General features: G+C 42.2%; 2 protein-coding genes across 3 annotated transcripts in view; both read right to left on the bottom strand.

The window, feature by feature from the left end:
* nt5dc2 (5'-nucleotidase domain containing 2) overlaps nucleotides 1-5,342 on the bottom strand; it is a 15,986-nt gene extending 10,644 nt beyond the window's left edge. Inside the window, exons 1-4 of the mRNA XM_019865189.1 lie at nucleotides 4,879-5,342; nucleotides 1,628-1,812; nucleotides 1,466-1,540; nucleotides 1,348-1,403 (exon numbers count right to left, since the gene is read on the bottom strand). Coding sequence (XP_019720748.1) covers nucleotides 1,348-1,403; nucleotides 1,466-1,540; nucleotides 1,628-1,812; nucleotides 4,879-5,242 — 680 coding nt within the window. The 5' untranslated portion in view covers nucleotides 5,243-5,342. The remainder of the gene's footprint in view (nucleotides 1-1,347; nucleotides 1,404-1,465; nucleotides 1,541-1,627; nucleotides 1,813-4,878) is intronic.
* Nucleotides 5,343-6,286: 944 nt separating this feature from the next.
* The window catches only part of LOC109512966 (protein bicaudal D homolog 2), a 30,886-nt gene continuing 25,597 nt past the window's right edge, over nucleotides 6,287-11,575 (bottom strand). For both annotated transcript variants that reach the window (XM_019865102.1, XM_019865103.1), the window contains exons 10-11: nucleotides 11,387-11,551; nucleotides 6,287-9,431 (exon numbers count right to left, since the gene is read on the bottom strand). In XM_019865102.1, the coding sequence (XP_019720661.1) occupies nucleotides 9,426-9,431; nucleotides 11,387-11,551 (171 nt within the window). In that variant the 3' untranslated portion in view covers nucleotides 6,287-9,425. The remainder of the gene's footprint in view (nucleotides 9,432-11,386; nucleotides 11,552-11,575) is intronic.

The raw sequence follows: 11,575 nt of genomic DNA, 5'->3' as shown, positions 1-11,575 counted from the left end.
GTGGTGCTGGTGCGTGTGTGTGTGTGTGTGTGTGTGTCCAAAATGTTGAAAGAGCCATATTGGACCAAAAAAAAAAAAAAACAAAAAACACAAGTCTGGAGCTGCAAAAAATTAAAAACCTTACAATGAACGAAACATGCTGTATGTAGCTATATTAGCCTCCAATCAAAATGACTAAGTTGGCTACAAATACACCAGTGTTTTTCAAACTTTTTTGAGCCAAGGCACACTTCTTTCATTGAAAAAATCTCGCGGCACACCACTAGCTGAAAATGTGAAGAAAAAAAAAACCCGCTAATTTTAACAATTAACATGTTATGTTGTTACTAGAACCATTTTCAACATTTAAGAATGACGTTATAACAGCTTGAATTGGAATCAAATGAACACAAAGAAAATGTATTTTCTCATCTTTCATATTTATTGTTTCACCGTCGTCCTGCATTCATGCGTCACAAATTCGCTTGTCTCTCGTCTAAACACAAGGCAATTGGCTAGCTGTTGCTGCTCCCTAGCGGTATGGAAGGGTACTACACGATTACTTTCTGGGCGATAGACCGCACAGGCATACAAATTGGATATTTTCCTGCGGCACACCTGACAATGTCGGCACAGGGTTTGAAAAACACTGAATACACAATGAGCCTTCATGATTAAATGTTTTTTTTCCCTGCAGTGCATCCTGTAGAGCAGGGGTGCCCAACATTTTTTGACCGAAGATCCACTATTCGATCAACCAGCCTCCCAAAATCGACCTGTTACCGCACACACGCATGCCAAGGCACCTGACGCACTTTTGCAGCGTGTTAACTATCGTTGCTCACGTGTACCGTTTAAAAATGCTCCTCTCTGCCCTCCAGATTCCCATTCTCTGCCAGTACCCTCGGTGAATTGTCCATGAAACTCCGTTTTTTTTTTTTTAAATAACAGCCACCTACCTGTCTGGTACCCCACCCTACTAATAAAAATGTGTGTCGCAGGCTGTGACGCAAATCTTTGTTGACAGAAATGTAGAAATGTAATACTTATTGTACACATTTTTACAGCATTGGAAAACGTTAAGAATGTTTGTGTCATGTTTGTCCTCCTAGAGAAACCAAATTAAAATATATTTCCCTCTCCCATCTTTTTCTATTTTCAAACATTTTTGGAAAAAAAAGCTCCAGGGAGCCGCTTGGGCGGCGCAAAAGAGCCGCAGGTTGCCGACCCCCGGTCTAAACTGTCAAAAGATGATGGTCTCACATCTGCCCGGCTGATTCCCAAAATGGGATTTTAAAAAGATGAACTGTGTAGTAACTCGTGGTACGCCCTGCATGTGCAACACAGCAACAGCAAATAATTTTTCACCTGTATACTGTTCCTGGCTGGATGTAATGGAAGGCGTCTATCTTCATCAGGAGGCCCTAAAAGGGGAAAAGTAGTTTCACCTCACGATGCTGACTCAAGGAACTTGAAGTTCATTTACCTTTTGGATATCATAGTGAAGCCCCCGAGCTGCAAAGTTGGGAATGTAATCATAGCTGAGGATTCCCTCGGGGTACTGTGGACCAGGAGGACAAAATGGAAAATTTGAATAGGTTTGTGTAACATGGCATTTCTAATATCCCGACTTCAAACTGGCACAAACCTTGAAGTGCTCAATGAGAAAATCCCTGGCTGTGTTGTAAATCATCGTGTTGAGCGCATTGGAATACAGAGCCAGCGTGTAGTCGTAGTCAAAGCCGTAGATGTCCACTTCAGCCAAGCTGACCTCATTGTTGGCGTAGATGGCCGACGAGTTGAGGGACTTGCACGCGCCGGGTGGAATTAGCTCTGACCGAGAAAGGGAAATAAGTAGAGGTGCAACAGTTCATTGATTAGTCGACAACTAATTTAAGAATTGATTCACGGAGATTTAACTTTTAATGTCCAAATCCTTGGAATTTCAGTCGCTCAACAGGCAATACTCTCCCATTTCAAGGGAAAAGAAGAAGATTTTTGAAATAATTATTTCAGACATTTTAATGCAGCCCTAAGTATTTTTTTAAACAGAACTGAACAAGTAGTGACTGAAGGAAGCAAACATTACAACTGGGGAAATTGCAAGTACTGTAAACATTAAGAGGAACGAAAAGAAAAACAAATGCCATGTACAAGCTATAACAAATATAGATTGTATATTAATTTACAGCAACAAAAAGTGCAGTTTGTCCAAATTGTCTACCAGTGCTTGTCCACCTCCACATTCCTATGATGATCCATTAAAAATGGTTTACAATTTTGTTTCAATCTTGTGATGTTTGCACTCAGTTTCATCGTCATTCAAGAAGCCCAAGCCTGAACTAACACAAGAAGAAAAGTACAGTAATCGTAAAATAAGTACTTTCAATCACCGCAAAATGTTGAAACTTGCAAAAGAAATAGGAAGTCAAAGTAGCTTAGCGGCAAACCCGGCTGACTTCAATTTGGAGAGACTGGCAAAATGGCAGGAAGTTGCATAATGACTCTACAGATTTCATCTATGGCATATCCAGCTAAATGAGATTCCATCACCCTCTTCTAGATTCAGTTTTGTTTATCACAGAGACAACATCCTATAGATTAGGGGGGCCCCAAGTCGGGTTCTCGAGAGGCCCTATCCAGCCTGTTTGACGTGTTTCCCTCCTCCAACATACATGATTCAATGATCAGAATCATTATCAAACTTCTCTAAAGCTTGCTGATGAGCTGATCATTCGAGTCAAGTGTGTTGGAGGAGGAAAAACGTCAAACATTCTGGATAGGGCCTCTTGAGGACCGGACTCGGGCACCCCTGATGTAGATAGGGAAACAGCACAATCAGCATTTGCAGTCTTGTATTTGCACAGGAGCACAGGAAAACAGATTACATGAGGAGTTTACAAAGTGTCCCTGAGTGATATGAGAGAGAGTGGCTGAGGGCATTGGGGGGTGCAGCTGGACATGCACCCACCACATTTGGCTTCTTAATATAATCCAAAAGCCAGAGTCAAAATACCTCCAAGCATTTACATCATCAAGAGGCCTCGAGTATTTGTCCCATTAATTCAGCTGATTTTCCCACGAAAACTGAGTGACAGTATTTTACAAAATATTTTTTCATTGTTTATCCATTGCTCACATCAAATAACTAGATTAACTTTTTCTAATGTACACATAACATTTTTGTATCTATTAAAAAGTATTTGGTGAATTAATTAGAATGAAATTGCAATTTACAGAAAATGATCAGAAATTTCCTCTGTCCTGATGTGGCTTTTCTGTCCGATTTAAAAATTAAATGTTTCCCTTAAACACAAAGATTTGCTCACATGAGTAAAACATTTTCTTAAAAATCATTGAGAGAGTTTCATAAGCAAGTTATAATCAAGTGGTGATGCCATATGTGTTGAATTAAAAGAGTTTGATGGAAGGACTACAAAATCAACCTTGTGGTGACAGCCTTAAATGCTACTTTCGGCTCAACCTCATTCAAAACAACCATACACTACTAGTGGACGATTACACACGAGTAGAATATTTTTGTCATATGAATGACATTGCTGGACACGAGTAGGACAACTACATTTTACTATTGAATCAAAACTGCACTAGTTCATAACTGCAAGCTACTAGTACAACTCAGCTCTACTGTATTTATAGAGCACTTTAAAACAACCACCGCTGTCTACAAAGTGCTGTACATGGAGCAAATATCAGAAATACAATACTAAAACAAATAAATAACAAAGACAGTAGAAAGCACAAAAACACTAAAACAAAAAAATCAAGTCTGAGTTATGCTGAGTCAAAAGCCAAAGAATAGAAGTGAGTTTTGAGATGAGCTTTAAAGATGGGCAGCGATGGGGCTTTTGCCGAATGTTCGGTGGGAGGTCATTACAAGGAGAGGGACCAGCAAAGGATAAGGCTCGATCCTCTCTGAGCCCCCATTTCGTTCTTGGTACCTCTAATAGTGTCTGCTCTGCAGACCTGAGGCACTGGGCAGGTGTGTAGGGGTGGAGGAGCTCAGAGAGGTGAAGTGGAGTGAGGCCATTTAAAGATTTGAAAACAAATAATAGATCGCATTATAAATTTATAGTAGCACGCAAATGTCAACTAGCACACAGTTTAGCCTCACAAGTAATGTAGCCAAAATTGTCCTCCTAGTGTGCAGTAATGACATGTGCTCAATTCTACCAGTTGCATGAAATTAGTAGTACATTTGACATCCACCTTAGAGGAACAAAAAATGTGACAAGTAAGCAGAGGTGGGAAGAGTACTGAAAAAGTGCACCCAAGAAAGAGCAGATAATGGGTTAGTGATGTATATATATTTTTTTATCAAAAGTATGAATGTGAACAAGACAAAAATGCGAAAATAGTAATGGGCCAATTTTCAACATTCAATGCAACAGCAGAACAATTGTGCCTTACTCGTGACGTTTGCTCCACTACTGTTATTGTGTGACATTTCTGCAAGCTATTAGATATGAAGCAAGAGATGTTAGCCATTCGGAATTGTATCATTAGTATTGCCACTAGCAGTACTAACATTTAGTTGTCCTACTACTAGTGTGCCAAAGTGTACAGAAATGTCATGCAGAAGTGGGAAAAAATACTATGAATAAGACAATCGTTCTACTGGTGGGGTCCATTAACTTGCCAGTGACGATCAGAAGCTGAATATCACGGCTGTCGAACAAAAACGCATATAAGAGTCTAGTTGCCGTGCTGGGAGAAGTTGCTGACGGTTCTGGTTTTATTTTTCATAGAGGGTTTAACAACAACACTAAATCAAACGCTACGCGAGGAGTTCAAGTGGCAAGACCAGAAGAGACGAAGGTTATTTCGAGATGCGATGGACGATTATTCATATGTCACCGAGTTTCTTATTCTACTGACCGTGAACCAGCCGTCTCAGATCAGCGTAACGAGCCCACATGTAGGTCTTGTGATCCACGGGATCCGCGGTGGCAGAAGACGTTGACGCCCGTCTCCTTGCGCCAGTCACACCGGGCGCACCCGCGGGCTCCTCGGCTCGCTGTCCGGCCGCCGCCGCAGTGGCCGCGTGGAGCGTTTCGCTGCACGGTTGCACGTCGCCACTCGACCCCCTGGAGCCGCCGGAGGAGCAACTGCTTCGCTCCTTTGTCCCATCGTGGCCAAGTAACGTGACGCAGCACGCGCGGTTCACTTTGGCGGATTGTTTTCGACTTCGTCCGCTCCAGAGGCTGCGAGTCAGCGACGTGGCCGCGATTTTCAGCGACATTGCAGGCGCCTGAAAAATTGCTCAAGCCGACTGGGCGTGAACGTCAACAACGGATGAATCCACAAGTACTAATACTCTTAGCCAGCTTCCAGTCCGAGCACGTCCCCTAAATGCAAAAGAGGGCGGGCCGTCTGTTCGAGCAGCCAATCCTGAAGACAAAGTACATTTCTACTGGACGTGCGTGGATAGCTGTTTACCCGAGCAGCGGTGGCAAGTAACGAAGTACAAATGCCACAGTTACGTACACTTCAGCACAGTGATTAAGTCAGAATCGTTTGTTACAATTGGGAAGAAGTAACAAAAATGTTTTACTCCACAAGAAGTCGACTTCTGTATTCCTTACTTTTTAGGGGAAGTAACGTTAGACTACATTATGACCGTAACACTTTTCAAATATTTTGTTACCTGTAAAGCAAAGTAACGAGGTACGAGAACTTGGTTTCGTCCTTCAATAGTCAACATATTAGACTCAGTAACAAAGTGCAAAACCTTTTTTTTGGGGGGGGGGGCGAACGAAGTATGAAAAGTCTTAAAACAATATAAGCTATATCAATGCAGTAACATGGTACTAATACTTAGTTACCTGCCCCAAAAACTTTCCTTCAGTACAGTAACAAAGTACATCATTAGTTTTGGGGATGCAACTAAGTAGAAATACTTTGCTTGATTACAAATAGTTATGTCCCCTAAAAGTGTACTCTGATACAACAATGAAGTGTACTATCACTTTTAGGGTGTAGTCTAAATAGGTACAGTAACAGTACAAATATTTTGTTTTTGAACCAATGTAGACTTTGGGTATGTGTAATTAAGTATTTTGTAAATGTATGTATGTTGTACGTATGTAAATGTAAATGATGGACAATTGTTAAGCGCCTGCCCACACACCTTTTTCCCCTTATACAGCATTCATCAATATTTTTTTTCTCTTTTATATTATTTCTAAAAGTGGAGGGAGACTAACAAAGAAAGAATTTTGTTGCTCAGTGCTACTGTTAAGTGTTTACAGTGCATATGACAAACATCCTGACTCTTGACAAAGAATTCAATTGGTGTACAACACTGTACAGTGTTGGTTTGCTTTATTCTGGTTTGCAGGAGAATGAACAGACTGGACTACAAACAAAACTTCAGGAGTGTGCGCATGATGCACTTGGGCTATTTATACAGAAACCAGAGCACATAAATACAGCTAAAAAAATCCACAATAGAAATTAAATTACGTTGATTTAATTAAATAGAATAACAAATCCATTTTGCCTTCAAAAGTTCGAACACTCTTGTCAAATATTTTCACTTTTTAGCTACAAGTTGCACAGATTAATAAAACCAAGTCCCCCCTCGAAGCAAATATCCTTCCATTGTACCTAAAAATGCTTCCCATGCCTTTCGTTCTTGTGTGTAATCAGGATCACAATGGATTCAACATATATAAATAGAGATCATTCACTTCGTCAGTCATTGCTTTGTCAGCAAAAACACACCCAAAGCAAAGTGGTGAAAAGTGAAAATATTCAAATCTACTACTGTATATTCAGTGCTGCGCAGTTTCCACTTCATGGGGGGAAAAGAGACTTCAAACTTCAGTATTGCAAAGTTATATTAAAGGAGGCTACTCTAAATCTTCAAGTGCAACAAAAACAAATGGAGTGATGGTTCACGTGTTTATGTGGGACAATCTACAATTTAAAAAAAAAAAAAAAAGCCTGGTTGCTCTGGAAAATGAATCATTTGCCACCTCCTCCAGTGGGTGGTGACCTGGAAACAAATGTGGTGAACTGCAAGTTTGTGTTGGTGCTTCAGAAGCAATTGAACAGATTGATTCTTCTGTTCTTTACAACTCTAGGTGACCATTTCAGTTCGAAGTTACCAGAATCTCAATTTGATCTCTCAAATCATTTGAGTGCAATGATGGCAGTACAGTAGTTGAGGGGGAAAAAAATCCCATGGGTGAAAGTTCTGACACAAACCCATCACACCATTCGCATAGCAATTATTGTATGTGATGAAGTGGAACACGTGGTCTTCATTTACAGGATTAAATGACAAAAACAATTCATAAGCTCCAGTGATACGTTGAAAAAAAAAACAGTAGTCTCAAACAGCAGACAAAAACAAAAGGCACAAATAAAAGAAAATTAACAGGAGGTGGCCTCTAGTGGCTTTGCACTCGTTTTTTTTTGTAACAGTTATTCCCAGGTGAATAATTGTGACGTGTCAACATGTACATTTACTGTGTGTCTAGTCTATCTTTTACTGCATTTCGTGATCTGTTCTCAGATTTTTGAGGCCAATGCTAACTGAGCTCCAGTCAACAAAGAAACATTTCTATTTTCTTCCATGTATTTATTTTAAAAGTCAGACATGCTGGGCAACAGGGAAACACTAAACTTGACCGCAAAACAGTCCACAGCTCGCTCAGCACTTCGAACGGAAAATATTGCATGTCATATATATAGAATGGCAAGCGGAATCATCATTTAAAAATTGAGTTTGAGTATCCAGAATTAAAATTGTAGATATCTGTAACTTCTCCCTGACTAGTTGAAAGCACATTTGGAATACCGCAGTTGTATTTTTTTTTTTTAATTCTAGATATCTATTAAGTAATTGTGACTACTAAATGGACTTTCACTTGTATAGCGCTTTTCTACCTTTGGTACCAAAGCACGATTACCTCATTTACCAAGTGATGACGCAGCATTAGGAGCAAATGGGGAGTTCAGTAACTTGCTCAAGGACACTTGGACATGGTCACATTGGCCGGGGATCGAACCCTCAACGTTTGTTGGGAGAGAACCCCTCTACCACTGAATCAACAGATAGAGCTATTCAAAACTGAATTAGAGATATCACCCATTTAGTTATTAGATATCTTACTCCAATTTGAGATATCTACATCCTTTTGAATGGTCATTCTATCTGAAAAGGGACATGCAGAGAGATGCTTGACTTGAGGGAAATTCATTATTAAATCGCAAACTCGAGCTACAGATATCTACAAATCTGTTGCAAATATCCCTAATTAACATCGGAAATGTTCTTGTTAACATGGCGAAAGTGAATTGTGGACATTTGCGACACATGAAATGTCAAGAGGGCTTGCTTGTTTGCCTCAAGTCGTCTTCTCAGTGGACGGAAGTGAAGTTACTTTTCCTGACCTAGATGGTGACACCACATCTCCTCTAAATGCACATCAAGCAACATCTTGGATGTTCAGAGGCAGGAGAAAAGGCAGATGGGAGACTCTGGACATAAAATACAGCCGAGAAATGAGCAACATTTGCTCGACGGAGCTTTATGAATGGAGTCAGGAAAGTGAAAGCTTGCACTTAACAACTCTGCTACAACTTTTGACGAATTGCAAATTGTGGGAGAACCTTCATGACTTTTACCAGCAATGGCGCATGTCAGATTGCAAACTGCCTGCAAAATAAAATGCGCATCTAAGATTTTCCTTATAATGTATCACAATGATGTATTTATTTATTCATTGATTTTCTACCTGAGGTGGAAAACTTTATGGCTCACTGTTCAAGAAAAGATTGTTTGCAGACAACTAGTTCAGAGGTTTGTGGGTCAGGCCACAGAAGCGTAACCAAACACATTTTCAAAATGTGATTGGAACGCTTGTTTAATGAAGGAGCCCCGAGATAAATAACAACAAGCTCGTGACTTATAGGAGAATAACAGTGTCAGTAAGGCTGCATTGCTGTGTAAAACACAAACTTGGGGCAGGGACGCGGGGGTCACATGGTTAAGCTGAAGGCAAGATTGCAAAGACGTATCTCACTTAAGGAGATTTTGGCTTGAATGGAAGGACAGTCAACACAGTAGATGAATGGAATAAATACTGCCGATGGTAACTCACAACACAGCCTTGATAAACAAGACCAGATGGAAGTTGGGACCACGTAGGACACGACACAGTCAATGACTTCACTTAATAATATTAAGAGTAAGAATAAGCAGCGCATATTTCTCTTCATCCTCCTCCAGGCTGCATGCAAGCGAGTCGGATGAGAGCCGTATTTTACTTTTTAAAAGTCCATCTCTGCGGGGAAAGCAGCAGCACATCTGGGATGAACAGGATGTCTTGAGGCAGGAAGGGAGGAGGGAACCGGGGAGTCAACATGAAGACGGGTCCTTGCGGAGAAGACAGGGGTAGGTGTAATGGAGTGTTTCAGCGCTATAGAGACAGGATGAAACACACACACACACACACACACACACACACACACACACACACACACACACACACACACACACACACACACACACAGAAAAACAGTTTGTCATAAAACACTCATTTGTTTAACACTCATTCAGGAGTCTAACGCAAAGGGCTATAATTACCAAAGTTAAGATTTCATTTGAATCTACATTTCTGACCAATTTCTTTCGAAAGATCTTAGATATTCTTAATATACCTTATTTATTAACTCATTCAGTGCCGTCGCTGTTTGTAAAAATCAATTGGAATCCAACCGGTGACCGCCACTGACATAATGTATTTGTCATGTACGTTTTTCATGGGGTAGGCGTGTGGAAGAGAGTTCCCTCTGGTCACTGCTTCTGTTGCTACAGACCACCATCGTTTGTGCATCTTGAGGGGTCAAAATGCTCTAAAACAGCTCATGATATGGGGAACCCTGCTTTTGAACGGCTGCCATTACTCTGAGCTCATGTGGCTGTACTTGGATCGCAGGCGCAAACAGTGGGAGTTGGAAGGGGCGTGTTGCGGCCATTTAAAAGGCTACACGGGTTCGCGTCTTATGTGCACACATAAAGGATGTCAAACGCCAGACTATCTTCGATGTCTGATAAGATGATCTTTTGGTCTGAGGCAGGTTGAGAGGGGATTTGTCCTGATAACTGGGTCCGACCAATCCGAGGTCTGAGTGAGTCAATGTCTCTGTGAACTCTGATGTGAACATAATGTAGCCAATCAAACAAGTGCCTTGATTGATGAACGAGGACGGGCCAGTAAATTAAACGCACCAGTAAATTAAACATATGTCTTGACTGATGTCAATTTTTTAAAAGTCTTTTTCCCAGATGGTAAGTCGTATTTTCCAAAGCAAGTATTTTCTCGGAGACACCATCATCTTACAATGCTCCCGCCTCCAGTTCTCTTCAGAAACACTGAGGCGCACATCCGGGAATGTCTGTTTTTATTCACTTTTTGTGAGACCACACAAGATTTCTGCCTTGCAGATATTCTTGTTATTATATTACAGCCCTCTCAGGCTCAAATTAAGTTCTCGTAACAGGTAAAGTCTAGGTACTTGGTTGTTGCAAATCTGCAACACCTGTCCTGTGAAAAAATCCTGATGTGCGTACCCGGGCTTAAGAGCATTGCGATTTTCGGCTTAGATTTTGTATTGTATCAGCCCTTACGAAGGAACCAAGAACATTGATAGCTGCTCGAGTACCATTACACTTGCTGGCTCCTTAACATCATCGCCTGCGAGCCAGTCTTGATTGTGAGCTGTGTGCCCGAGCAGAGGGCAGCACCTCTGCTTTGCTACTGGAGCGCCTACTGGCACTCACATGCAAGTCTGATGAGCGCCGATGCTCTCTACAAACGCCAGGAATTCTGCTTCTGCCTGTTGGATCGCTAGCAGGGTGTGTTGCACCTCTCCGTGTCTCTGGATATTTCACATTTAAATGAGCTAAGAGCGCATCTGACTGAGACGCTGCCGATGGGTGTGCCGATTTAGACCTGTGAGCCAATGGTTGCTTTCTTCGCACAGAATTATCAAGGCGGGGCTTTTCTCTACGTTCACTCCATGCTTCGAGCGTGTTAGGAGAAACATGCAAAGCTTTAGACGAGGTTAGATTCTGGACAGCAAACAATGATGACTTGGGCCTGGCGGAGGACGCGGGTATGACACGGGTTGTGATGAATGTGTCCTGGCGCGTGGGGACCGACGCTCTCCGGCCTGACGCGGCCTTTCTCACGTTTGTCTGAACCACCGACTCGCTGCTCTCAGAGCTGATGGAGCTCTTACGCGTGTGGGAGGAACCGGCGCTTAGCTCTGACTGAGAAACATCACTGACACTCCGACTTCGAACAAACGTGGCGTCTCGGGGAGGAAGACACTTGCTTGTCTGACCGCAAGGAGTGAGCGGGGTTCTTACTGGGCTTGTGTGGAGGCTTCGCGTGAGAGCTCGCAGGTGGTGCGTGGCCATGGCGGGAACGCTGCTCCCCAGAACGGGACTAGCGCGAGGGCTGCTCCTCAGGGGCGCGCGCGCCGGACTGTTTCTGGGGCTGCGTGGCGCCCGTCCCGACTTGGTGGCCAGCTCCTTGGCTCTGGAGCGGCGGTGGCT

This window comes from Hippocampus comes, unplaced genomic scaffold (genome assembly GCF_001891065.2).
Source record: "Hippocampus comes isolate QL1 unplaced genomic scaffold, H_comes_QL1_v1.1 scaffold124, whole genome shotgun sequence".
NCBI lineage: Eukaryota > Metazoa > Chordata > Actinopteri > Syngnathiformes > Syngnathidae > Hippocampus > Hippocampus comes.
Note: the sequence above shows the minus strand (reverse complement) of the source record. Positions and strands in the feature narration are given on the sequence as shown.